This window comes from Pavona decussata, unplaced genomic scaffold (genome assembly GCF_977016875.1).
Source record: "Pavona decussata unplaced genomic scaffold, jaPavDecu1.1 SCAFFOLD_161, whole genome shotgun sequence".
In the NCBI taxonomy this organism is placed as follows: Eukaryota; Metazoa; Cnidaria; class Anthozoa; order Scleractinia; family Agariciidae; genus Pavona; species Pavona decussata.
In genome coordinates this window covers 3399854-3427688 of record NW_028145572.1, presented here as the reverse complement: position 1 = coordinate 3427688, position 27835 = coordinate 3399854, and the positions used below count along the sequence as shown (strand labels likewise).

Here is a 27835-nt window from a genome sequence, read left to right as displayed (position 1 = left end):
ACAGAAATTCGGAATCAGTTTTAAAGAAAATCTCAAGTTTTCTTTTGCAAAATGTCAGCACAAATTTTCGTGATACTAGAAGTGATATTCCTTAGGTATTCGGAGGGGCAAATTGTATATGTCGTTAAAAATGCGACGTAAGGTCAGTTACCATTTTCCTAAAGCCAATTTTCGTAACTTGATTCGGGAAATAACATTCCGTTTCCTAACACTTTCTGAAACTTGAATTTTCAGCTAAAGCATCCAAATAGCCTGATCATTTGTATTAGTTTGCACAAATACTGTATACCCTTAAAATGGCATAAAACGACCAGGGAACACAGGAGACAACATATTTAGTAGTTTGCTTAAATGTTCGCGTTAGGAGTCACTGATTTACGACGTTTATCCCAGCTCAAGAAACTGAGCGAATCAGAAATTCACGTTTATTGTCATTCAAGTTTGTAAAAGCTTTATACTTACAATACAAAAAAGTTTCAGTAGTGTCCGTACTGATTGAGACCGTTGTGGGTAGTCTACAAACATATTGGGCCAAGCCGCAACCTAATTAACAGTGCTTGGAAAACCAAACAATAAACACAAGAAAATCAGTTGGGGTGTGAAGACAAGCCCATACCTAACTGAGTAGCTAGAACTAAGTCTCGTTGATTTTCCCAATTCAACCGTCATGTTCCATAGGGAAAATGAGAGCTGATTGAACCGCTTACGGAGACATGTTGGTCACAATTTGAAAAGCAAAAGCACACAATGGGACTAGACTTGGGAGCTTGTCAGCCATTAGAAGTTGGCCGTTTGGCCTTACTTTTAGTAGAAGAGTCAAATTGGCCCTCAAAAAAGGATCCCAGTTTGAGGACCAAAGCAGATCTTTGAAGTTTGCCACGGTGGGCTCAAAAGTCATTAAGCAGTTAAAAATTTGTATAGCCTTGCACATGTGCTCAATACCCTTGGTGCATAACACCACCCTCAAGCCTTTGATTCGCTGTTGACTCAACTTGTAACTGTATCACGTGACCAGGTTCTTGCGCGAGCACGTAGCTACTTGATCTTGTTCGAGTTCGAAGGCGATTCACGTTGTTATCGCCGTCGATAGAAAGAGAACTTTCTTTTAATACGGAGTGAAAATTCTGAGTCACCACTGCGCCACCTTTTGAAGGTTGAGACAAGTTGTTCATTTGTTTCTTTCCGCAAGAAAACAAGATACTCTGGAATGCCCGCCGAAAGTCTTTATTCCGATGTGTGTATATCATAGGATTCACCATCGATCCACTGTAATGCATCCACTTGGTGAAAGACACTATAATCTTGTAGTTTACTGTACACGTCTTGCAATAAGTATATATCAACAGCATAACAAAGAAAGGCAGCCACGCAACCACGAATGCGCCAATCACCACCGCCAAAGTCACCGCAATGCGTATTTCCCGCGCAAGTGATCGCGAACGTCTCGCGCGTTCTCTCGTGTGTGCTACTTTGTAAATCAAAGAGTACGCGATGAGTATAACAAACAACGGAAGGAAAAAACTCGCAATGCTGACGAACAGTGGGTACCATTTAAAGTCACTCACGTGACTGACGCATGCGACAACGAGGGCGTATATCCATGCGCCCGCGATGGTTATACTTATAGTTGTACGTGACAAGTTGCGATGGATCGCGGGTTCCGTGACTGAAATGCAGCGCTCCAGGCTTATCATGACAAGATTTATGATAGAAGCCGTGCCACACAGAATGTCATAAGTGATGTAGACTTTGTACGCGACATGGTCTGTTCCAGGATTTACTGCAGATTGTAAAAGAAAAAAAACACAATAAGAGAATTGGTATTGAGTCAGTGACGACTTTAGACTTTGGGGGGTACGTCGTTTTACGACCCAGTATGTTGGGGACTTTCATCTGTATATGGGAACATTCTGGGTTATTCATATTTTCTACGGCGGTATTTGTCAATACTAAGATACTTGAAATTCTGTGACAGCAAAGTCAGGTTTTCTGAAAGGCTAAGTAATGTTTTGGGCCCCCTTCCACTCACCCTTTTGGCGGAGGGGGCGGGTTTTTGTGCCCAATTACAGTTTTCAAAATGGTCCGAGCTATATATTTATGCATTTGTAAACCTATTAGAAATACATTCAACTCTTTTTGAGAAAGCCACTGGTGATGATCTGCGCCAATGGTAACTGTCTGTTTTAGAGAGATGTTCGTCCTGCAAGAATAGAGTTTAGGTGAATCAGTTTTGGCAAGTGCTCGGCTGACAGGAATGATTCTGATATAGTTTAAGAGGTGTCCATACAGTTGACCGTATTGGAGATTTCGTTCTCGTCTCTCTAAGCCCCTGTTGCACCAACAGTTTTTCGTGCAACTTGACTCGCAAAAAAACTGTTGCAATTTGCAGGCGTATTACAGTTGTCATGCACCTTGTCTCGCAACTGAAATGCGCATGGTAAGTTTCAAAATAACGAATCCATTGTGTCGCAAAACAAGTTGAAAGACCCATATCAAACAATTTTTTTGTCGCACAACTTGAAGAAATTTGTGGCTTATTCAAATTGTAGAGCAACTTGAAAAAAAACTGTATTTATATACTCAACATTAAAAAACGCTTGGCTTTAATATTTAAAAAGGTACGGGTTGACCTGGCATAAAGTCACACAAGCTGAACATAGTATACCGTCATTCTTGTCATGCAGGCCGCTCTAGGATCGAGATTGGACTGATTTCTGGGAGTAAAACTGTAAGCAGTTTTCTGGCCTTATTTCGCAACTTCTAATAACATTTTCTTGTTCGTGAGTCGTTTATCCCAAAAAAATTAAAAGTTAAAATGAGTTTGTACGCCCACAGTTTTGCGATAACTCAGAGAGAACAAAAGAGAGATCAGTGATAAAACATCTTTCATTGTAAAAAAGAGACGTGTTTGAATTTCTTAAAACGACTCCCACACACTAAGTAAACGTCGTTGTGACGTCTTCACTTCGCCAAAAAACGTTTTCTTTAGAATCAGAAATTATACACGAGATGTCCTATCGATGAACTGGAATTGTAGGTCTGACAGAAGCCTTCCGTACGCAACTTCGGAGTAGTTTTTGGTCATAGTAAGCTTAGAGAAAAAAATCACTGTTGCTAAGGTAACGATGGAATCATTCAGGTTATGACATCTGTTCCGTATTTAATGTTGTTCCACTCTGCCGCAAGCTTTTCAATTAAACATTTTGAAAACTTAGAATCAGGATTGTATTCAGCTGAAGTTGGCTTTCGGAAAAAAAATTAACATTGTGTGAGCATCAAATGACCATATTAACAGGCTTTAACGGCAACAAAAAACATATTACTGTAATACGTTGTACATGTACAGTTCAAAAACTGACAAAACAAAGAAAGGATGAAAGAAACAAAGAAATAAATCAAGCTATATCATAAAAGAAAGTTATTTTTTGAATTTTCCAGAAGTGACATTTTAGTATTTAATCAGATTGACTTCGCACGCCGAAAATGTTTATCTTCCTTGATATTCAAATTTATGGGCAACTTTTTTTCAGTCTCGTATAGGAGTCCAACAAACTGCATAAAACTTCGACTAAATGTCTGGAAGGATCCCTCACAGGGACATTCAGATCAGTTTAACCAAAATAAAAATAGGGTTAATATATAAAGCAAAATGTGTTTTTCGCTGTGGCGTGGGCCTGTGTATGGATAAAGTCAGCTTTAATAGCCATTTTCGTTTGCGAAATGAAGTACGTAGGCAAGTAAGAATGCCATGATTTGCTATTTAGTGTTTATGAATTATTTTTAATAGTATTTAGTAGTTCTTGGATGCTATACAGCATCCTGTCACTTGTCACCTTTTAAACTCAGTGTTTCGCTTGTTTATCGCTTGAACCTGATAAGAAGACTTAAAATTTGATCTAGAATTTACAGAATTTAGATCGAAATCGTCTTTTGCGATCGCATACCGAAAACAATCGCGTTGTCTTAATTAATTTCGTCTTTCATCTGCCACAAGATCAGACGAACGATAAACTTTAGACCTAGCATTTATACATTTAGGTTTTCGTTTTAAAAACATCGGTCTGCATTACTGACCTGAACTTAGTTGACCCCAAACTCAAACTCGCTAATTCACGATTTGCACCTTTTGAAATCCTGCGGTTCACCAAGTGCACGCTGTCAGTCACACACCCCAGTAAAGTGAAAGCTACTGGGCAGTCTTTACTCAGTTTTGTTTTGTTCCTTTTTTATGTATTCCCTGCAGGGTATTTTAACTGAGACCATTTAGTTTGTTATTTTTACTTTAGCAGGAATGTGATTTTTCTCACCTAGTCTGAAATAGACCCAGTAAGGCACAGAGAACACACCAACCATGATATCTGCCACGGCTAGTGATACTAAGTAGTAGTTTGTTTTTGTCCTCAACTTTCTATTTTTGTAGATCGCGGTACAAACCAGAGTATTTCCCGCCAAAATCACCAGACTGAGCACCCCGAAGAACAAAGATTCTGCGATCAAACCCGCGCTTGTTGCTGGGACGGTTGTGCTGTTATCCCCGTTTTCAGGCATTGTGGGCTAAGATGAAAATCCAGCCTGTATAGAAGACAATAACAAAAATCTGATGAGAGCAAAGTGGGGTCGTTTCTAACCTATTCGAAAAGAATTGGTATATGATTATAGATAATCTGCTGCTTGGTAAAAAAATGAAAAATAATATAAATAACAATACGTGGCGCTGTTATTGGCCATGACCTAAAGTAACAGCCGTTCAAAGATTTACCTTAAACAACCCTTGTTACTTGACGAAAATGTATATAGAGTATGTCAGTCGCCCAATTTTCGGGAGAACTTTGTGAGTTTAAATTTGGAACGAAATCGCCAAGTCGACTGAACAAACCTCAGCATCTCCAATATATACTGCACCGACACGGCGCTGATAAACAACTGGGTTGTCACTGATGATTGTCACCTGTATTTTCTCTCCCAACATGTCGACTGTCAATAAATTCGCTTCTATTGGGTAGGTTTGTGATTCCTAATCCTTGAAAAACAAATTCTGAACAATAAGTTGAGAGTCTGTTAATCAACCGGTTCGTCGGAACAGTTCTCGACCACCCGCACTCCTCAGATTTCTTGTAAGTATGTGTAGCATATCTAAGTTGTTTTTCACATTGCTTCGAATTTTCATTCACGTTTTTGTTGATCATTTCTAGCCAATCAGAATTGATAATCGAACCTGTTCAGCCAATTAGAACTTAGATTGTAAACAAGGTCAAAATAATTGCTTGACCACTGTAGTTGCATTTAATGTCAACACTCTTATTTTCATCTACAACATAACAAGAAGGGACTTTGTTATTCCTGCTGAGTTAAACCTCAGACATATCGAGACATCATGCAGTGAATTTTATTAGCCTGCCGTAATTCAAAAGCGAACTAAATCTCAGTTGTAAATCCAAAACTCAAAAACTTTGCTCCGGAATTGCCAACAAACGTTACTCTTGAAAAACATTTGTTTTGTGTATTGTTTCCGGGCTACAGTATTAGTCTGCAAGACTGGACTTGAGGTAGATGGAAAAAGAAATTAAAGGAAAACAGAGGGATATGTAAAGTCGTGAAGCGCAAGCTTTTACTCATCAGAGCGGGAACCGTAACGAATTTTCTTTGCTGTAAACAAAGTTAATAGAACAAAGAAAAAATACGTAAAACCGTTTCCAAAGCACTGTAATCACTTTATCGGAGGCGTCCAAGTTTCGTACTACTTTCCGGATCAACGCTTGGAACGTCGCTGGAATGATGGAAAGGCCTACAACTTATAAACCACGAAAACACATACAATAACAAGCTCACAAAACAGATGTCGTTTGCCCCACAAGGTCACGGAATTCGTTTTCGGTCGTGGTTAATTGGTGTTTTTATTGGATATCAAACTGGTTGGTACTGAGCCGAAATTGTGTTTTACGACAACGTTGTCTGAACAAGTTTTGGGCTAAACATTTCGCTAGGACGGAGCAAGATGAAGATAGAATTTATGAAAACCGCAAACAAAAATAAAAAAAATCGGATCAAATTGACTGATAAAACAGTTTAGGGGTTTTAAAGGGGTTTCATCCGGTAACCAATTTCCTGTCTTTTTGAATGTGTTCGAGGAGTACCACTAAAAAATCAATTACTTTGATTCCTGTCGTGTTTTCTTATTTCTGAAAATGTTGATTTTGATTAAAAAAAACTGCCCTTGATTTGTTTTGTGTGGTTTTTGATTTCTCAAATGAAATTTGGTTTAAAACAATCTGTTTGATTTATTTTATTTTCGTTTGGTAATAAAGCTTGTTGTTGTTGTTGTTTTTTTATTTCCCAAGTGAGTTTTTCATTTCCAAAATTTATCCGTTTTATTTCTCAAATTAAATATGTCCGTTAAATTCGGCTCAAATGAGTGTTTGATTTCCAAGATCACACTTTTGATTTCTCAAATGACGGTTTTTGATTTCCAAGATCGGACTTTTGTTTTCTCAATTTGTGCTATTTGATTTCTTGAACGAATAATCATGCCACGCAAACGTGGTCATGTGACAACAGCGGGCACGTGACATACAGGCTGTCTGGCCACTGGACCACTGTGTATGTAGTAGCCATAGTCGCCTCCCCCCCCCCCCCCCCACTTATGTGCATGGTGCCTTTTAAAAGTGATGCCTTATGTGGATAGAAATCATTTGTCTTTGAAGTTGAAAGTTCGGTTGCTGTACTGGCAATACGCTGATCTGCGTTGTTTGGTATCTTTGATTCAACATCAGAGCTGGCATATCACACTGAGTACGATATCTAAAATGTCTTGAAGGACAGAAATTGGTTCTTTAGTATAGTTGCAAATTGTTGACTTTGAGGACTGGAGTAACAAGAGCTACTTTCAATTCATTAGGGATAATCCACAGAGGGATAAATGACTGGTTGAACACATGCGCTAATGGTTTTACTACGTATTTTTGATATTCTTTTAACTATACTTTTGCTGATAATTGATCAAAACTACAAGATTTAATTCTCTGTAACTGACTAATTTCATCATCTATTTCCTTCTATGTAAATTCATCCAAGAAAAGGAGTTTGTTGCACCTCCACCGAAGGTATCAGTAATTGCTGTTTCCTTCCCCTACAAATCGAAAAACAAATTTCAATAATTCTTGTTTATTTTATTTTATCTTTATTTTATTAGACTTCGCCTTCAAAATTAAAACTATAAACATTCATTTTGTTTTTAGTTGTATAACTGAATTTTTTTTCTAGACTTCAATAAACCTCTTGTATCTGTTATTAAAGGTACCCGTAAAGCTTATCATAGAAGCATCTGTATAGGCGAACTGAGGATTTATGCTGTTATATATGTCATTCCAATCTTCATGGTAATCTAAATTTAGATGATACATGGCAAGCTTGATTGTTTTCAACGATGCTTAGTATTAGAATACCAGACTTATAATTTTCGTCAAAATTGTTGACAAATATGTTGTTGCGCTTACAATTAATGTAATATTTGTTGGACTTGAGCCGATTCAATTAAAGGTTAAATCATAACGAAGACAGTAAATTTAAATAATATTTGGTATGCTGATTTTCGTCAGCTTTAAGCAGATCAATATTCAAATCGCTCATCTAAAAACACTTTGGGCCAGTTATTTAAACAGAGAGTAACTTAGGTTGCGGCTTAAGACAATCAGTGGGCCTCCAAATCTGTTTTGTAAATCTAATTTATGCAAGAGCTCATTACTGAGACAAATTTTATCAGGAATACTAATAGCGTCTAGTTTTTTCTACTCCCTTTGCCTTCTGCCTTATTAAATAAAAAGTGAACCATAAGTGAGGAAATGATTTAGAACTATCTTCAAAAGCAAAATAAAATAGTTCGTTTTCAATGTAACTGAACTTCTGAAAATCGGAATGCTTTTGCGGTTCATGCTAAGGCTGTCATATTCATGTGCGAAGGAGCGCAACTCCTATTAATACTGACTGTTTTGCTGTTACGGCATTTTCAAGGATTGTCTATTTTTCAGATATATTGCTACTTAACTCGAAATTTTAAATTCTGGTTAGAATCAGTTTATGGCAAATCTATGCGTTTTTATGCTTTATTTATCTATTTATTTATTTATTTTTTTATTTTTTTTTTTCGTTTACCATCCAAATTCACTCATATGAAAACGTGGAGTTGCCTTTCCGGAACCTATCACTGATTGTAGGCGGATACAAAATTATTGAAAAAATCGTATCCTGCGTAGTTCACCGCCGCTCATTTGAGGAATAAAATTGCTCAAGAAGACTTTTCGATGGGTTGTGAACTTAATACACCACAGAGTGCCCAGATTTGAAAAAGAAAAATAATGAAACGAAATTAGTATTCAGTACTGAGTGTCCAATTCGAATGATGCCGCGTTTTTTGTTTTTGTTTTTTGTTCTTTTTTTTATCAAAAGAATCAAAAGTTAGAGGCTGAGGAACGTATACACTTTTGGATTTTCATCAACAGACGCAAGAGTTAGAAGTATATCTGTATGTAGTGGATATATAGAGGTTTTAAAATTAAAGTGATTAACAAACAATTAATGCAACAGCAAACAATTAAGAAGAAATCCTCCTGATCGGGAAAAAAACCTCATTTACATTTACTTTTAACACACAATTTGCATTTGCGGCTCAGGTCAAACTATTTTCATCGAAAAGACCTTATCAGTTGGTCGCCATGTTTGCTTTGAATCTGAAACGACTTTATGTAACAAACAGCGAAAACTAACCCTAGTTCCCAATATAAAATAAAATAAAATAACATATAATAAGAGGTAACATAGTTCTGCGCAATATATGTTTCATGTAGTCATTTCCGTAGTTCTGCAGCTTCAGAAGTGTTCATTCCCTATACCGTGATAACACTCCTTGGGAAGCGGATATAGACTGCAAACTTCGGTAATAATACAAAAAAGGAGACAAGAGTTAAAGTAAAAATTAAATGCGTAGGATGCATGTTTAATTTCAGTCAGAACTGACCTCATATAAATATGAAAAGTGGTATACCTACCGCTAATAAGCTGGAATTCTCTTTGATTTCTTCATTCAAGTCACTCTTCGGCGTATTTAACACCCTTGCAGGGCATGGAGCCTTTGAAATCAGTATGCTGCAAAACAGTAACACCGTTTATCACGTTTATAAGCAGGTGTCATCAATTCATTTAAAACAACTTGTCATTTTTAGCCTATAAACCGGAACTCTTCTGCTCTGCGGTGAAGACTGTTTTATATTTTTGTTCTAAATTATTGTTATTGATTAAGACAGAGCGGTGTTTATATGATACAATGTTTTACATGTTTTGGCACAAAGACTCAGTTTAAGATTCCCGAAGTAAATATTTTGTGCGTTCTTTTGAATTTTACCGGAAAAGGGTAAACATCTTTTCATCGATCTGAAAACTACCTCGTACAGAGCTATACAAATGAGCTCTATTTACCCAAAAGCAAAATTAATCTCATCCGCTTAAAACACAATCTTGTTCAAAATAGCGAACACAAATAAGACGGAAGTCAACCAGACTTGACGCATTGTGTGAGTGAGATTTTTTTTCTCTTTTCGCAGAGGATTTTAGGAAACGGGGAAATTGGGGCACAAAATTGGCCTCAGTACACGTTGGAGATTTTATGTGTACTTTTTTAACCTTTAGACTGCCACGATTCTAAAACTCCTGATTATATATTTGTTTTCCTTAATAAAAGCCTACAGGAAAGACAGCGCTGATGCAGCGACAAAACGACTTTAAACTTCAACCAAGTCGCTGCGTTGACTTTTAACTAATGCTGTGGGTGAAATGCTCCGAAGAACGACCATCAAATCCTGAGACTATTAAATCAGTATTTTACTGTGGTGCTGTTTTATATTGTTAAATAAAAATGTGTGGCCAGTCAAACAAAGTTGAACAGTTCTTTTCTGCGTAGTGTTCAGGGTTTGTTTTGAGTCTATTTGGTAAAAGCAAATTAATATATTTTTATTTCCCCTTATAAAACACTTAGTCGTGCAATAAAACAGTTTGGGCTCCTCCGGCCCAGAAGGCACTTTCTCCTATAAATTTGATTTGACATACTAGATGATAAATTGAACTTCCGTAAATACTATGATATGGAGTATATTTTTAACTGAAGTGCGCAACCCCACCGCGGGCTTAAATTTGTAAGATTTCTCATTTTCTTTTCAAAACAGCTTCATGATTAGCTGCAGAGCCGTAAGGTTACTGAAATTTTCTGTAATCTGCTAAGCCTTTATTAAATTTAACTGCATTAACTGTATGGCTTACTTGGCGAAAATTGTAAACTAAAGTGCCGCTCATTAGATAAGCGAAGCAAAAGCTAAGCGGCTTCGCGGCTTTACACTTACTTGAGAACAAAAATGACATACAAATCCGTTGGCTTTAAAAATCCACCACTCTGTCGTTTGCAAATTACGTCATATATGGGTATCAATCCCAAAGACATTTGGCAAAATTTCGAGCTGATTACTTATGGTTTTTTCATGCGCCGTAAATGCCTGATGTGCTGAACGATTTCTAGATAAAGTCCTTCGTGGCAAGCGGTAAACTTTTTTTATTATACAGGCGGGAGGGTTTTACTGGAAAATACATTGCTCGTAAAATTCATGCGAAACTTCATCCGGGACCCGAGTGGCGTATTTTGCATATCAGTCACTAGTGAGGATATTGATGACGTCATTTCCCACTTTTTCATGGTTGTTTGTGAAAACAGTCAGTTAAAAAAGGGCGAGCGATAGATTTGTCTATATAATAAAAAGAAAATTACGCGGTGGCTTCAAGATGTGAATATTTACTCACTCGCTGCGCTTGTTTGTAAAATATTGTTTTTACCACTCGAAAACAAAATTCACATTTTCGCAAAGCCGTGTAATATCCTCTATTTATTTGAGGTAAATAGTCTCTGATCATAAACGGCTGTCACGTGGTGGAAAACTAAAAACGGCAATTGCACGCTTTTCAGCATCAGTAGGGTCAGAGCGCCCTTCCCGAGTAGTAATATTATTTTCCTTGATTTTGAGAGTTGAAATATTTTGTTTGGTGAACTAAATCACGGTCTAAATTTTGTGCTGTTGTTTATTCGTTCATACTACAGTATTATAAATGTTCACCTCAATAGAATGTATAAAATCACTTAATAGACCTTTATCACCCGGGATCGCACTGAATTCGCGTCTGGGCGAGGCTTGCCGTGCAAAAGCAAAGCTTTTATTCTCCTGAGACTCAACATGGCCGCCAGGTGATAAGGGTCTATGTTGATGGTGTAAAAAAAACGGGAGGTGATTCTCCTCCTTCCCATCACTCCTCGCGCTCGCCTCTCCTTAAAGACAAGAGGGACGACTGGGAACGAGTCCCATGAGAGCATACAATTATCCTGTGGGTAAAATGAGAGGATGTTTCGCGAAATTGAGCAAGATAATTGTTTTATTATTCAATACATTAATAACAATGTGCAGTTTTATTGCAGAAAAGCTGGAGATACGTATATTGTAGGATGTCTGTTGACTACGGACGACGAATATTGAGTACACCACTCATGAACATATTTGGGCAGTGTTACAATTTGTAGCAGACATTGAAAAGATTTCACTATAGCTAATGATCTTAAACAACCTAGACAACATAAACAACGAACAAAATTAACAGGAATGATATTGATACTGAGAGGAATTCAATCAAATCATAAGTCGTTCTCACTGAGTTTCCCCGTCGACTTGTATTTCTCTACATCTCAAACGCATTTTTCTACGTTAAAACTACTTACTCATGTTGAAAGTATGTAGGCATGTTTTATGTATGGTACAAGATAAAGACTCGAGTCTCAAGTTGATATCAGGACTGAAGATCTTTACATTAAAGTAACAAGAAATTTAAGAGCAGTTTGCCATGTGATATTCAGTATCGCGGACCCTTTTGGGACTTGTTGACGTGTTCACCATGTTTTCTGTACACCAACATGGCGCCGGTATGCATACACACACGACGTTTTCAGCTGCATTCCAAAGAGTATTCCTTCGCGCAGTGGATAACTTGTTTCATTCGACTTATAGTAATAGCTTACGTTATTACTAACCATTAATGACCTGCATCTCTGGCAATGAAAAATGTAGATGGAAGGAAACTGTTCAAAAATGCAGCTGCACGAGCAAAAACAACTCCTAGAAACTCCTTTGGTTTGATCAGTGTCCAGGTTTTCCACTTCACGACTGGTAACTTAATCAAAATCCTTGCCATTACTTACAAAGCTTCACGGCCTTGGTCCTCTTACCTTACATCTACATCGGAAGCGGCACAACTACTCATTCACGCTTTGATCAGCTGGAAGTTTGACTTTTATAACTCACTGATGCATGTTTTACGGTCTGCCTATCTTGATAAAAGGATTCAACATGTACTGACAAAATACTGCTGATTGTCTCTTACCTTCACTTTTCACCAAGATTAGCATGGATTACAACAAAATCTCGATGAACATTCTTCCCTGTTATGATATCTTTTAACGAGCCATAGTTGCAAATATTGGTCTTTTCCATTAGTGACACTTTTTAATTGGTTTTTCTTATAGCATACATATTTTAATAACATTCCTTTTCTTAATTAGTTTTTTGTCTTTGATATTGATTGTCATCTACAGGTAAAGTATTTGGCAGTCAGTTTGTAATGGCCCAGTCTGTTTCAAGATTGTAAATTAGTGTTTTTAAGGTTTCATAAATATCGTTAACTTACTCCATTTAAAAATATTGCAATTCATCTATGATGCGATGATGTTTTAATAAACCACTTTCATTTATTTATTAAGGTTACTTCCATGTTCCGCGAGTGCCTTCAGGGAAATCTAGCGTACGCGCGCTGCTTTCGATAAAACCACAAAAAACTATATATCACTGTAAAGCTGATAAATTGAAGTTTGCGAAAATATCAATGTTTTTTTTATTTTGTTGGATACATAAGCGCTCAGAGGCCTGCAAACTCAATACTAGCGACGTGTACTTAACTGAATTACCCACTCTCACGCAAAGGTGCAAAATCAAACAGACTGCACAATATCAATCAGGAGATAATAGGCTAACAAAGTGTGTCAGGCTTTTTCTTTATTCCTATTGGTTTGAGAGAAAACCCATCCTAAAGATGGACAATGGAAAATTTTTGTAGTCCCGTCAGATGTTAACACGTCACGGGAAAAATATTTTGAATTTCGTAAAAGCCTGACACGCTTTGATGCATTAATATCTGATGACCATTTTGGCCAAATTTCGTTGAAATCTGGCAAATCTACATACCCTATTAATTCATTTGAAGATGGGGAATTCACGCAAAAACAAAAGCCGTGTTTTCGGACTCGAGACATTTTTCGAGTTTTCGCACCTCGTTAAAATTTTTCGGTGAGGGTAAAAGGAGGAAAGAGTTTGCGGAATGGTATGTGGAATGGCGTGCGGAATGGCATAATTATGCAAAATACGATTTACGTGGGAAATAAATTAACTGAAGAGCGCGTCATGTTTTCGCGCCAATTTTATAAGAGCAGCAGCTTTTTTGATGCTGCAGACTCTTGCTAAATATTAACAACAATTCGAGGATTTGATCGTCTGATTGTTGATTTGGAAGAAGTGAGGGTAAAGAAAGCGATGAAAACTGTTTATAGTTTTCGCATTCAAGTAACTATGAGTAAATCCGTAGTTAATTAAATTTCATGTTCACTTTACTCCATTGCCTGATTTCATACCGTGGGGGTCTGGGTACGAGTCTGTGTATTATGGGTTATGGGACTCAACACCCACATAGCCGGAAAGAGCACACCGCACTTTACAACATTTCCAAGTTTGGTGTTAATCAAGCTAATATTAGGAAAGATACAGCCATTCAAAAACTCCAAATTTTACTAAGAAATGTATGGAACGCCGGACACACGTCCGGCGTTCCATACATTTCTTAGTAAATTTTTAAGTTTTTGAATGGCTGTATCTCGCCTAATATTAGCTTGATTGACACCAAACTTGAGGATGTTGTCAAGTTCGATGTGCTCTTTCCGGCTATGTGGGTGTTGAGTCCCATAACCCATAATACACAGACTCGTACCCAGACCCCCACGGTATGAAATCAGGCAATGCGACTTCGGTTGACAAAAATAACGTGGCAGCGTGAAGTCTTCTCAGGACAAAGATTGATCCTTTACCGAGGGCAAATAATAAACATTTTTTTCTTTTTTTTTTTTTTAAACCCTCGGTAAAAGATCAATTCTCATACCCTGTATGCTCGATGATTCATTTATCATGAGCGGGAAAATGAACAACAATTTGACCAAAATGCAGTTGTGATAAGAATAGTTTCACAACCTTTCAAACAACCAGTGTCGATAATTAGACACCATACATGTTATCTGCTTTTTTGCTCTAGGGCTTTTTCGCTTTTAAATCTCATTTTAGGTTGGGACGTCTGGGACTGAAAGACCTTAATTAAAGACGGATATGTTTAGTTCAATAACGCGTAACTGAACTATAGCTACCTGAATCGCCGTATTGAATAGCTAGGTAGCTAGCTCAGCAGCTCAAATTCGTCGCTCGCCGAAAATGCAAGGTGAGAAAAAGTAGAACATATTTTTCCCACGAGTTGTACAAATTGTAACCGTCAAAGAGTCTGATAAAATGACCGAGTTTAAATTTAAAATTTCTCACACAATAGTTTTGGCCTTGGACTGATGTTATTTCTCCAGTCTGGTGTTGCTTTTTGCCTAGGCTACTCGCTGCCACGTTCTTTTTGTCAACGAGAAATTTAATTTATTCTTAGTTCCTTGAATGCGAAACTTCATCGATTTCTTCACTGTCACTTCCTAACCAGCGATCAGACATGTTCTATCCCAGGCGTATATTTTCTAATCCTCGATCTGTTGTTTGGTTGTTTAATAGTCTGCAACATCGAAAAAACTGCTGCTCTTATAAAATTGGCGCGAAAACAGGATGCGCTCTTCAGTTAATTTATTCCCCGCGTAAATCGTATTTCGCATAATTATGCCATTCCGCACGCCATTCCACATACCATTCCGCAAACTCTTTCCTCCTTTTACCCTCACCGAAAATTTTTGTCAACGCGCTCACGCCGCCGGCCAATCAAACACAAAGAAGCATTCCCTGGGGAGTTCTGTAAGCATTTAGTGTTACTGTAATATTATATAAAAGCGATTTCGTTATGGGGAAAGTTAAGTCAGGCGCGAGAAAGCCACCGGCTAAATAAAAACAAAGAAGAAAACGGCAGATAGACGCAGAACATGAAACTGGCAGCCCCAGCGGAGTTGACACTTCTCACCGCTTTCAGTGCACGAGGCTGCGTGCTGAGGTTCGCTGCTTATTTTCAGCCGGTCAACAACGGCGAAAGTGGCTGGATTGTCGCCGGTATCTTCGATTTCGGACTCCGAACTGATGTTCGACTCTCCACTATCCGATTTCTCGTCCTTGAATTTCTCTACTGCCAAGGCAGTTATAGAAAATCTGACTGGTTGTACCAAGAACCCTTGTGGCTCTCTGCCAGCTGAAGTTTTTTGGTTTCGTCAAATGATTTTTCGACCTTCTTTGGGCCGGGTTTTTTCGTAACTGTCACCCAAGGTGACTTTTCTAGTTTCGCTTTCTTCATAACAACCTTTTACGCAATGCTTGAATCCAAGAAGGAACGCTGTGTCACAGGAAAATTTTACATACAACGCCGTGACCCTGCGATGAACAGGATGTAAACAAAAATATGCAAATTTGCCGGTAATTCGAGATCGCGGGTAAATTTTGCCGCGTAATATCTCAACACAGCCCGCATAAATTGGATTATGACACCTTCGCTCGCTCACCGCTTTTCCTACAAACCTTTGTTTTTTAGATAGCTCGCGTTCCTTTTAAGATTTCTAACGGCTGTTTTCACGAAACTTTGCATCCCTTTCTTGTTTTAACAATTATCTAAAATAATTATTTGAGAAAAATTCGACCTTTCTTCCCCATAAGTAACCTTAACTGCACTGTCTCTCTTCCTGTACGTTCAAGCATTGAATTCAAAAACATCCTCATCACTTACAAGGTCCTTCATGACCTTGCTCCTCTTTACATGAAGGATTTAGCGAAGTGGTCAAAACTACTACACTCAAACAGGACCCACCAAACCACAAAATAGATGGTAGTCTCTGCCTGCATCCCCTTCCTCAACCTCAAAAGATGGTGTCTTTATTACATAGCCACCCCTCTATCCAGCAGTAAAAAATGACAGTGAGATTCAAACCTCACTTATCTTGTTTATCTAGCAATGCTGACTCTTGCTAGCTTAATATTTCCGTGTCAACTCAAATTTTAAAGCCAATAAAATTTTGTTGGTAATGTTCCATGCCGGACAGATGGTGTGTTCGATAACCACCTGTCCCAGACAAGGTGCAGTCCTCTTCGAACAGACTTGTTATGAACCGGTTCCCTAATAATTAAACGATATCAAACAGCGCGCGACCAGACGTCGTCTCACAAGAACTTAGCAGTTCCTCATCAAATTTTAATCTGAAGGCCGGCGTGTATTTTTTGTTGCGGCACCCTACCTTTAGAATTGTGTACCAGATGATATCAATAATGTTCATTCTGTTTGTGTTTTAAATGCAAACTAAATATCTTACTTTTAAGCGAGCTTTCTTTTTTTTTTAATTTGTAGGGTTTTCATCTGTAATTTTTAGCTTTTTAGGATCCTACCTGTAATTAGTTTAGTTGTTTCCTGTCTAAGGCCTAGGGCAAACGTCGAATCTAAGTCGCGTCGAATTTATTAAAAATAGGTTCGACAAAGAGTCGACTTAATTCCAGTGTGGTAGCAAACGTCGAACCTGCGTAGACCCTAATTCACAAGTTGCACTTTGTGAAACACGGAAATAAGCACGTGTCCCCGTGCTATTAGCCAGGGACCTTACGAAAACACCACGGCGACGGCGACGACAAAGCCACAACACAAAAGGCTTAATGAGCAAAAACAATTTTTCTGCACGTGCGTTTTAAATTTCTTTGTCGTCCTCTGCAAAACAACAACGCGAAATGACCAAATTTAAGGTTTTGTGGAGAACGTGAACCCACGGGAGTGAATTTTTCATTCTCTTCCTTAACTTGAACGGTACTCCTACCAATTTGGTTCCTGGGTAGTTTGTCGTTTGTGTATACAAGTTGAATGAGTTAAAATAATCGCGAAGTAGCACAAATGAAATAAAGTTATACTTTCAAATGACGTTTGCGTTGGCGTCACCGTCTTGCATTCGTAAGGTCCCTATTCACTCAATGCGCGGCTAGTTACTGCTAGGACTTGCTAGCGAAATGCCTAGATACAGTGCTCGTCGGGCTTTTCTTGGCAATTAATTGCGAAAAATAGAAAGAGAAAACTCAAACACTGAGCATTTATTGCAAATAGGCAATTCGCATTTCAATCATTTATATTTAGTGTTCAAGAAACACGAAAAACACATTTCCATCACGCTGTGCGATGTCAGCAATGACTTTCGATAGCTCGCCATTTCTGGTCGCGAAATTGTCTTTGTACAGCGCATGCTCGTCAGGGGGGGAAATAGCGTTTGGCAGATGGGGGAGGCGGTATTTTTGTGACTTTTGCGCAGTTCATCACATTTGAATCAATTATTTTGTAATTTGCATGATTTATGAATTGAGTTCAGCGCGTGTTTAGAACGGCGTTTGCTGTAACGCCGAACCACTGTCGCATTATCCGACTTGGCAAGTCGAACTTATGCTGGAGTCGAACCAATTAATTTGAGTCGAACTTAATTGCGGCAAACGTCGCACCATTCATGCGCCTATTTCAAAATTAATAGGTTCGACGAATTAAGTTCGACTAAGATTCGACGTTTGCCCTAGGCCTAAGCTTTCTTGACACTCTGACAATATCTCTTTTAATTGTGTTGTATCTGTAATTATCACTTTGGGATCGTTGGGAAAAAGCGTTATAAAATTTATTATTATTATTATTATTATTATTGTTATTATTGTTATTATTGTGATTGTTGTTGTTGTTGTTATTATCATTACTATTGTTATCATTATGACCTTTAACAATACCTTTTTCAATTTTTAGAATATTTTATCTGTAGTTAGCGCTTTTGAATCGCTAGGAAAAGGCGCTACAGAAATTTATTATTATTATTATCATCATCATCATCATTATTATCATTATTATTATTATTATTATTATTATTATTATTATTATTATTATATTGTCCCATTTACAACCTCTCGATATTTACTACGAATTGGTTACATATCCGAAAATAGAATCTTACCGACAGGCTCCATTTATAACTCAGTCGAACCCATAGCACTTAACACGAAGGCACCCAATAACAATATCTGAGAAAAATATTTCAGATGTCGCTTTCTATTTTCCAATGTTGTTTTGGGGCGCCTTCAGGAGGGCTCTTTGCACACGCCAACATGTACGTACATCGCTCGATCACTGGTCGGATCCTTTCCTGAATTTTTTAGTCGCAGAACATTAGGTAACGGATTCCTATCTTTACGAGCTCCTGAACACTTTCCGGGAATTCTAGCTGACCTTTTTTTCTGTTCTTCTAAAATCATTTTTTCGTCCATTCAAAAACAAAAGGAATTAATTTTTCTCTGGTTACTAAAGTTTCAGGTGACAAGATAAAGAAAATGCTGGTTTTCTTCCCATTTAAATCCGTATTTCTAAATTGCTTTGGGTGCACCTGTTTGCTCGATCTGCTTCGCTCTACACGCGCACTATAGCTGTTCCAACTGTGCTAACTGAACTTCTCGTTAAGCCTTCAAGTTTCTTCCAGTTTTTCCGGTCGTAGCAGTCCGAATTCAGGTCGAAATTCCAGCCTAATTTACTAACAAGAGTTGAACCAGTAAACATGTATTTAAAGTATACTAACAGTACCTGACGTGTTTACTTTGTGCTGGTCTTTAAATATCTCTGTCAACCTATTGCAGTACTGTGTTATCATGATCACGGTTATTTGTCGCCAATTCTTCACTTAACCAGTGGAACTGATATTAATAAAAACAGTCGAGGTTTTTGAAAACTGTTCTTAAAAACATGAAGTATAGGGCCGTTTGGTGTGTGTGGGATACCGCACTATAAACAATGGTTATTTTGATTCTTGCAAACGTCTGTTACTAAACCGATTTGTTTTAAGTTAGAGATTGAGGAGTCCGGAGTGCGTTGAAATCATAATCATTACATGTCGATTCTTGAATAACATGAATTTGCGTATCAGTGTGAAATTAACTGTATCAATATTCTGGGATTTAACACTCTGGATGACGGAGAGAGCTAACCTTTCTTTGCGTGCAACTGTATCAAATATTATTCTAAACAAAATCCGCAAAATCTATCAACTTTAAGATGAATTCAGAGGCTTTGTCAACATTTCAATCCTGTCATTGAAATTATTTACAAACCTATAGACAGACGGTGTGCGCACAGGGCAAACTATCTTCCCCTCTCGGTAGAGTAACATTTACGTCCCAAAAATTTCCAGACGCGCTTTTTCTCAGCTGCAAATTAAAGTTGCGCATGCTAATTAACACTGCCACGATTCTCTCTTTCTAAACTCTTTCTCTTACAATTTACACTTATGTCCATTCCACTTATTGATTCTAAGCAAGCAAAATTTGAGAGCACCTCTACGCGTCCGAGTGCCATTCAAAGCTCAGAAGCGAAGACAAAACATATGTATGAAAACAGGTTTCATGGAATCGCTCCCCTTCAAGTTAAAATTAGATACAGCGCTTGAACCTCGCGCGCGGAGCCTAAGATTATGCACGATATATTAGCACTTTGCAGACTTTGCTTTTCGCAGTTCATATCAGTTTTTTAGTTCATTCTTGTAACCACCGTCAGTTTGACAATAACATCTTGAAGACGCATAACATGTTTATCAATGGCTAGACTCACCGAATGCGGCTGCAAACTGGAAACTCGTGAAAGCTTTTTTTTCATTTTACACGAGAACAGAGCAAAACTGATATGTTCATAAAAGTTTCATGACGACACTTGTTTGTTGGCTTTTGCTAACAGTAAGCGAAAGCTAACAAAATCGAATTCAATCTCACTTTGTCCGTGGAAATTAATCATGTCGAAGTTTTCCTTTGTCTATATCGCGTTCACAAATTTGCAAGAATCCGTCAGAAAATGTATCTAATCGTAAAATGCAGTTAAATTGTGTTAAAGGTAGAATACCTAACATCATAATTCGTTTGGTGTTAGATCACAGAAAAGCAATCAAGCCGCTTATCTTGAAATGCATTTCATTTTGAGAACCTCTATCATACCAGTGTATACGTAGTTAGCTTTCATCCTTTGTCAGTTAGGAAACTTACTTCTGATGATGAAATGGAGGACCTTCTCTGACTCAACAAGCTGTCGACGATTTCCAAGTGATTCTGTTATGTTTCTCGCCACGTTCGCGATCTTGTTTACGCACAGTTTTGGAAAACAAAGAGGCTACCTGAATATCTATTATACGCCACATGCAAATTTCGATATCGAACAGTAATATTGATTAAAATTTCACTGCTTCACTCGCATATACAAAGAAAGCAGTACTTAACATAAACAATGTAGAACATTCATCATTACTTCAATTATAATCGCCTTTTCCGACGAATAAAAAAACCAGGATAAAAGAACTGCATTAATTTATTCACTTTGTGACGACAGATGCGCGTCTGAAAAAGCTTTCGAACTTTTTTTTTTGCCCGCCCTTTTCACACAGATCGAACATTATGGACGGTTCAGACAACTGGATTTGTTTAAAGTGACCCGAATACAAGATATCTAGCCAGTTGTTTACACTAAATCTTTTCTTGATGTCCGATTGGTTTTTTTTACCTGAGTTTAACATTTTCCGGGAAATATTATGGTGGTTTATTTTTACACCTGACAAGTAAAATATAAACTATTACATTGAAACAAAAAAGTTACATTAAGGGCATCGGGATTGTACATCACATATAATGTTTTTTTGAGTGAAAAACGAGAAATAGAGTCATCAACGTAAGCTTTTGCGAAAAGCGCAACATATCCGTATACATGAAAAATTTGCACTAATTAATGTTTGTTTTGTATTATTCATAGCATACCGTACAGCAAAAACCATTTTGTGGGATTTTACAATAATTTGCCAGTTCAATTAGGATCTGTTCATCACTACAGTACACACGGCAAACTAGCAGTGGCCCGAGTGCAGTGAAACCAAATAATTAACGTTTCCTTGTCCGTGATGTTTTGATGTTGGAGGACATCGAAACGTGTTTCCATCAGTTCTTGTGTTAATTCTGCTTTTACACAATTGATCATTTTTCAGGATATGTTTTTTGTGATATTTTCCGGTAGCAATTAAAAGTCGGTTTTCTTTGGCGACTATTCCGGAATAAGAATGCACATAATAGATGGTGTTCATGTTCTATTTGGACTATTCTATTTTGTTTTCGGAATGAACAGAATCCCGGTCATTCTGCTCCTATTAAAAACAGCCTGAGAATGAACGCCGAAAACAGTTTACTCAGAATAAGAGGTATTGCCGGCGTTCTCTTTGGGAACTGATGTTTTCAGAACCGGAAGAATTGTCCCTAATGAATCTGCCTTAAATTAATGTGAACTCCGTTAAATTGTAATTTTCTAAGAGACAATTTGTCTCACTTAGTACTAAACAATTATAAACATGTGTGGTTTTATTTTAGCTTTACTCGGCATTCGCGTATTATTTTTTTAGTGGAGTAAAGTAAACTTTTGCGCGTACCAGTTTTTGCTGACTGGGCTTTGAGCGAAATTATCATGCTCATTTAAAAATAGCCTTTATTTGTGTAAGCATAGGGCTATGCCCTTGTACCATTCACCTTGAACTTTTTATTGAGAAAACTGTAAGCAAATGTATTTTACAAAGGGCTATTCTTATTTAGATCTAGGAACAACACAATTAATACAAAAATTGAATACTGGAAGAACATGTGCGTTTATTTCATTATAAATATACCTTCATTTTACGCCTTTATTCCGAGTAAACCTAAAAGCCTTCCCAAAATCTCCTGACTAAATAAACAAGTTTTTTTTTTTATAGTAAGAAATAGTTTCTCACAAGAATATCACTGTGCTTTTCCAAATAATATGCTGTCAATATCAGAATCATAAACAAAGTTATAATACAGATCCCAAACGAACACGTATGCTTCTGTTTCATTATATTCCATGCGTATTTGTAGAATATCCCGAAAAGAACGTTCGTTTTGTGCATGTACTCGTACTTTATTTAACGTATTTTATCTACAAAGAGTAGCTTACTCCTTTACATCAGTTACATTTTTTCAGCGACGGATCGTCGGCATTTTAGTAATTTAATTACTTTCATTGCACAACAGGCGTGCTAACGATCAATTGTGTTCCTTAGCTTGAAAGCGTTTTTAAAACTTTTTTCCTTGACACTCTAACAATAACTTTTCTAGTTTTATTTGAAAACAGAAAACAAAACCAATTACAGGTGGGATATCCTAAAAAGCTAAAAATAAAATATCTTCCGGTAAACAGACCCAGTAGTACGGTAGCGCAGTAGAAAAAGTACGCCCGGCCATGCCTTGATTTCAGATTAAAATTTGTGCTGACCTTTTGAGTGAAAGCGAGGCTGGAGTCGACATTGTTTTCATGGATACACACCTCATTCCTTTTCATATGAAAATCATGTTGTTCATATGTTCACTAGAAGTCATTTACATATGAAAAGCAAAGGGTACGTGGCAAAACTCCAGCCTCGCCTCCACTCAAAGGCCAGAATACCGAACCACACAACTGTAAGGCTTTGTGAGGACCTTTATGTGCTAATCTTGGTGAAAAGGATGCAAGCCGAGAAGTAGCATTTAAAATAAAAAAAAAATAAAATAAAAATAAATGACTTTATTCAGTGTTGAAGTATTTAGTACTGTAGCGCTAATTGGGTACACTATAGATCAGTGAAATAAATATACAAACTGAACACAAATGGACCTTTATCACACGACGGCCAAGTTGAGTCTCAGGAGAGTAAAAACCTTTGTTTTTGCACGGCAAGCCTCGCAATGAATTCGCGTCTGGGCGAGGCTTGCCGTGCGAAAACAAAGCTTTTTATTCCCCCGAGACTCCACATGACCGCCGAGTGATAAGGGTCTATCATCCAACAGGTGGGAGGCAAACCAGTTGGCTACTTTACAAAGCATGGGCTTGGATTTGAAAACGGGGCTACTGTGAAAACAAATCCAAGTGGTCAGAGCGGGACTTGAACCCGGGGCCTCCAGATTACAAGTCCAGCGCTCTAACTACTAGGCCACGCCGCCTCCCTCCCATTTTCACATGTTCAGAAGCCTTTTGACAAGATATATCAGTGAGTTACAATAATCAAGCTTCGAGGTGGTAAAAAGTGTCAGTAGTCGTGTTGCTTCTGGTGTAAGGTACTTACGAATCATACCAATGTTATGCAGATGATAAAACAAAAAGCCGATTTACAAACAGAGGACAAGAGAGAAACCCTAGAAAGGGACTGATCGAAAAAAAAACTAAAATTGCGCGAATTTTAGGAGCAAGATACTGTCCAATTACATAGAAGGACCAGTTTTCAATTTTTATCTCGCATTCAGTCGCACCGAATAACCAGGCAGGAAGAAGAGATCATCCTTGGAACGAGGCTGCCCAGCCGTTTTTGAATCACAATCGAATGTGACGCCACCGCTGATCAAAAAGGCGCGCCCCGCGCTCGATCCCAAGCGTACGACACCTGACATGGTTCGATGAAAACCAGCTGGGAAGGATGCGACTTCGTCAACAGGGTATTCACGATATCCAAAATGGAGGACGCCGGCGAAAACCCTGGGACACGCTGCAAAATACAGCGTGTCTCACCTTCGCCTCCGCCCGCCATTTTGAATAAGATCCTGGGACGAGGTTGGGAAGGAGGCTGTCCAACAGTTACCATAACGACAAGTAGTACAGGTTACTTTGGCTAATGAAAGGTTTAGAAGTTGTACTGCAGAGTACAGCTGATTCGGATTTTACTTGTAACTTGAATGGTATTTGACGCGAATAAACTATATATGGCGAATAAACGGGTAGTACTAAGATTACCTCAACAACTACATGGAGTAAGCGCCCGCAAAACTGACCGCCATCTTGCTGCCCTGGGATTAGTGTCTAACACTTTTACCTTTTTGTTATCTGAGCAGATCCAACATTTTTTACTGACAGGCAAGTTTTCACAAAAGCACACACTAGTTATCCCTCCTTCATGAATCTAGGAGAGAACCTGGATGCTCCAACAGCCCATGCACCTTGGATACTTCAAATGTGGCAGGCCACTGCCTGTGTCCCTTAGCCACAGGAATGGAATAGCTTTTGTAGGATGACACCGGGATGTTAACCGTAAAAACCTACTCTACCTTGCACAAAGGGCCCATTTTAGCCCAACACCATCCCCTTGGTTCAATCTTTTGACCACTGAAAGACCAAGAGTCTGAATCACCGGTCTCCTCACGTTGCTATCCTTCAAGCGTTTTCGGCCGCCGCCTTCAACCGACATTCTAGCTAACAAGTATGTTTTTAAAAGTTCATTCATATATATTTAATATCAACAGTTCACCGACAGTAAGGTGTTTAATTATTTTAAGCAATGGACCAAAGAACTAGATAGCCAGTCCTCATTCAGTCACTTCATTTCTGACAAATTAGCGTGGAAAAAAAACCTCTTGCCTGAAATCCAGGGCAATGCCAGGAGTTGCCGGCAGGTGAAAGGTAAATACAGTCCGTTGCTTGAATAACCAATGACAGCGCGTGCAAAGCCGGTGCTTTGAATGCCTCCTTATGTGTAGGATATCAGCTTTTATTATTCAACATATTGTAACACTGTGTGCCCAAATGTGGTCATGGAGCACTACATATTTGTCCCCCGTACACAACAAAAATCCTGCGATGTACGTAATTTCGGAGAGAAAACTAGGAAATGGCTTTAAACAAGAAACGACTTCGGAAGATCGGGTCCAGCTTTTCTGCTATAAAACTGTGCTTTGTTATCAACGTGTTAAACAATAAAACAATTATCCTGCTTAATCTTGCGGAATATCCCCTCATTTTAGCCGACTCGGCCAACCGCCTCTTCGGCTAAGTATCAGGTTATATATTTTGCAGGATAATTCTTAATTATTCGACGGGTTCTGAAATCGATCGTACAAAATGGATGTTGAAAAAATTCTTTTGTAGTGAATCGTCGGTATCAGGTTTTGATAAAACAACGAATACCTTATCTCAACAGGAGTTGTCTATGTAATAATAATAATAATAATAACAAAAAAAAAGGGTGATCCCACAAAATGGTGTGGGCCTTCAAGGCCAACTCGATGAAACTCAGAATGAGTTAGCAGCCATCAATCAAAGACTGACTGTAATCAGAAAAACAAACGAACACTGATTATGTTATTATCAAACTTGCAACTGATTAAAGTCTTGTTTTGCATGCAGTTTCCGAGACAGACCTTATCGATTTTAAAGTATCGATTTAGAGCTTCTCGATTGTAAGTTATTTTATTTAAAATTATAAACTAGTCACCATGCAGTACATTTATTGATTGATGCTTTTGCAATACTTTAAGAATTTTATTTCTTTCATGCAAATAAAGCTTATTATCAGTTGCTGATTGTTGAGTTATTTACCCTCGTAAAGTAGTTACGCAAGTAAAAATGAGGCCGGTAGCACTCGGCTTCAGCAACATGAACACTGTTTGTCGCGATTTGAAAACCATTCGCCGAACTTTGTTGACATGGAAAAAGGAAGTCAGGAAATGCGTGAAAAATATAATCGCGGGGCAACACATGCGCAGTGACCATAGCGGAACTAACGAACTCGTGATGTGTTTGCAACAGAAGAAATGTACTAATATTTCTCCATTTTATGAGGTAACTCAGGTTTCTAGAACGAGGATAGCAACTGCTTTAACATACTAGCGTTACATGACGTTGCAGTAAAAGCATTTAATTAGACCGGAAAAGGAACTGATGAAGCCTATTAAAATATATTTTCGAGAGGTTCAAAATATTAACAATTATATTAAATACGGAATCCCCACTATCACCTCAGTTCGACTTTTAGTGGATTTATGTCACATTGGGAAATAAAACCATTTTCGTCGGAGATCAGAAGTATCAGATGAAAGATATTTTTGTTTTTCCGAGGGGAAAAAAGACAAAAGTATAAAACTCAGGAAAAAAAGAAACCTTTTTTCTGCGTAAACAGCTGTGTTTTGTTGTTGCTGTTGTTGCGAGTCAACATGGGCACATGATTTTCCGAATTTTTGCTAAGAAAACAATGTATTGTCTTTGAAATGAAGTTGTGATTACAATTTCATTTCCTGGTATATTCTGTGAATAATATATTTCCTTGGCAGTCCTGTCTAGCATTTCGTGTACAGTTAGGTTTGAATTAGGCAGAGCCTCTTTATAAAAAAAGATTACTTTGGATTGCCTGATGAGACTCGTAACAAAAGGTGTTGTTGCTGCTGCCTTCTTATTGGAAGAGACAAAATCACCTTGGCAACAGCTAAGATAGAAATTGTGTTGTCCTGATGTGATGTCTTGAGCTCTTTCAGATTAATATGGGACGCTTAAAGCCGAATGTAAAATGAAAGTAATTAGGAGATTTCATGTTTTCCTGTTTTGGGACCCATCACGGACTGTAAACTGAAAAAGAAAGCTTATAAAAACGGCGACTATTTACTGTTCAAAACACGTCTTGTCGAGAAAAAAAATATCCTTGGGTTAAATTCTAGCTATTTTCGGTCTCAAGGAGATTTTCGGGTGAATTTTTAAATTGCATTAATGTCAGTGATATTTATTAAAATCATGTTTGTGTCTACCCTTTGGCGCCAGAAACTGAGCCGGCAACGTGTTAAACCTTTATCTTATCATCAAAGCAAAAATTTATCCGGCTACTGAGTTCTAAACTAAACAGAGTTCCGTTGGAAAGCAGGAGCGGATGGGAGGGGAGGGGGCCTGTGAAAGACAGTACTGTGATAAGAACTATTGATCACATTTTAGTTATGAGAAACCTACGATAAATAATTACACATGGCTGCTATTACGTAAGTGACCATCGAAAAGAATATTTGTCGAGTGTCATTTCAGTAAGCAATGGGAAGATTTTGAATTTAAAACATATATTAGGAAAATGTCATCAGAAAACACGTACCACTTATCCCCAAAACACTGTTTTCCTTTCTTAGTGAATCACACAAGTTATTCTCATTTATTTTCACACAAAAAGTAAAGAAAACTTTTTGGTTCCTTTGAGTTTGTCAAACAGTTCGAACATGCATAAATCAAAACAATTTCTATACTTCGTGCATTTGACATTATATTTTTATCACTTACGCTTGAAATGGCCGAGTAAATCGAGACGAAGTTGTCAACATTCTATTGTGAAAAATGCTAATCAAACTGTCTGGAGTTCAGCTGGGTGCGGTAATTTTTCTGACCAAAAATTATTTAAAAAATATTTAATATTCACAAACCTCAGTTGATCAGGTACATCTTTTGACCCATCAAAGCTGAATCGTAGGTGAATTTCCAGCGAGGCAAGCTGACTAACGCGTGGAAGGACAATGGTGTTCTTCGAGTTAGCAGGCAAACGATGAGAGGCTTCTTTGAGCGATTATCTCTAGGTCAGTTAATGTATATTCGAGAGCAATTATTTTAGCGATTTCCCGTATGTTCTTTTCTTCATTTATAGTTTAGTTTTCAGGGAAATGATTCAATTTCAAAGTAG

The 27835-nt window shown here is 37.9% G+C and overlaps 1 protein-coding gene across 5 annotated transcripts; it reads right to left on the bottom strand.

Annotated features, from left to right (window-relative positions):
* Positions 1–550: 550 nt before the first annotated feature.
* LOC146464847 (histamine H2 receptor-like) lies at positions 551–27835 on the bottom strand. 5 transcript variants are annotated; one of them, XM_085129296.1, is made up of 4 exons: positions 27582–27835; positions 9042–9138; positions 4308–4572; positions 551–1780 (listed from the first exon to the last, which is right to left on the bottom strand). In XM_085129296.1, the coding sequence occupies exons 3-4, from the start codon at positions 4546–4548 to the stop codon at positions 936–938; spliced, it is 1086 nt and encodes a 361-aa protein (XP_084985422.1). In that variant the 5' UTR covers positions 4549–4572; positions 9042–9138; positions 27582–27835; the 3' UTR covers positions 551–935. The 5 variants fall into 5 exon arrangements, with proteins under 5 accessions (XP_084985422.1, XP_084985421.1, XP_084985420.1 ...); XM_085129295.1 differs by lacking the exon at positions 27582–27835 and adding an exon at positions 20385–20531; XM_085129294.1 differs by lacking the exon at positions 27582–27835 and adding an exon at positions 12110–12256.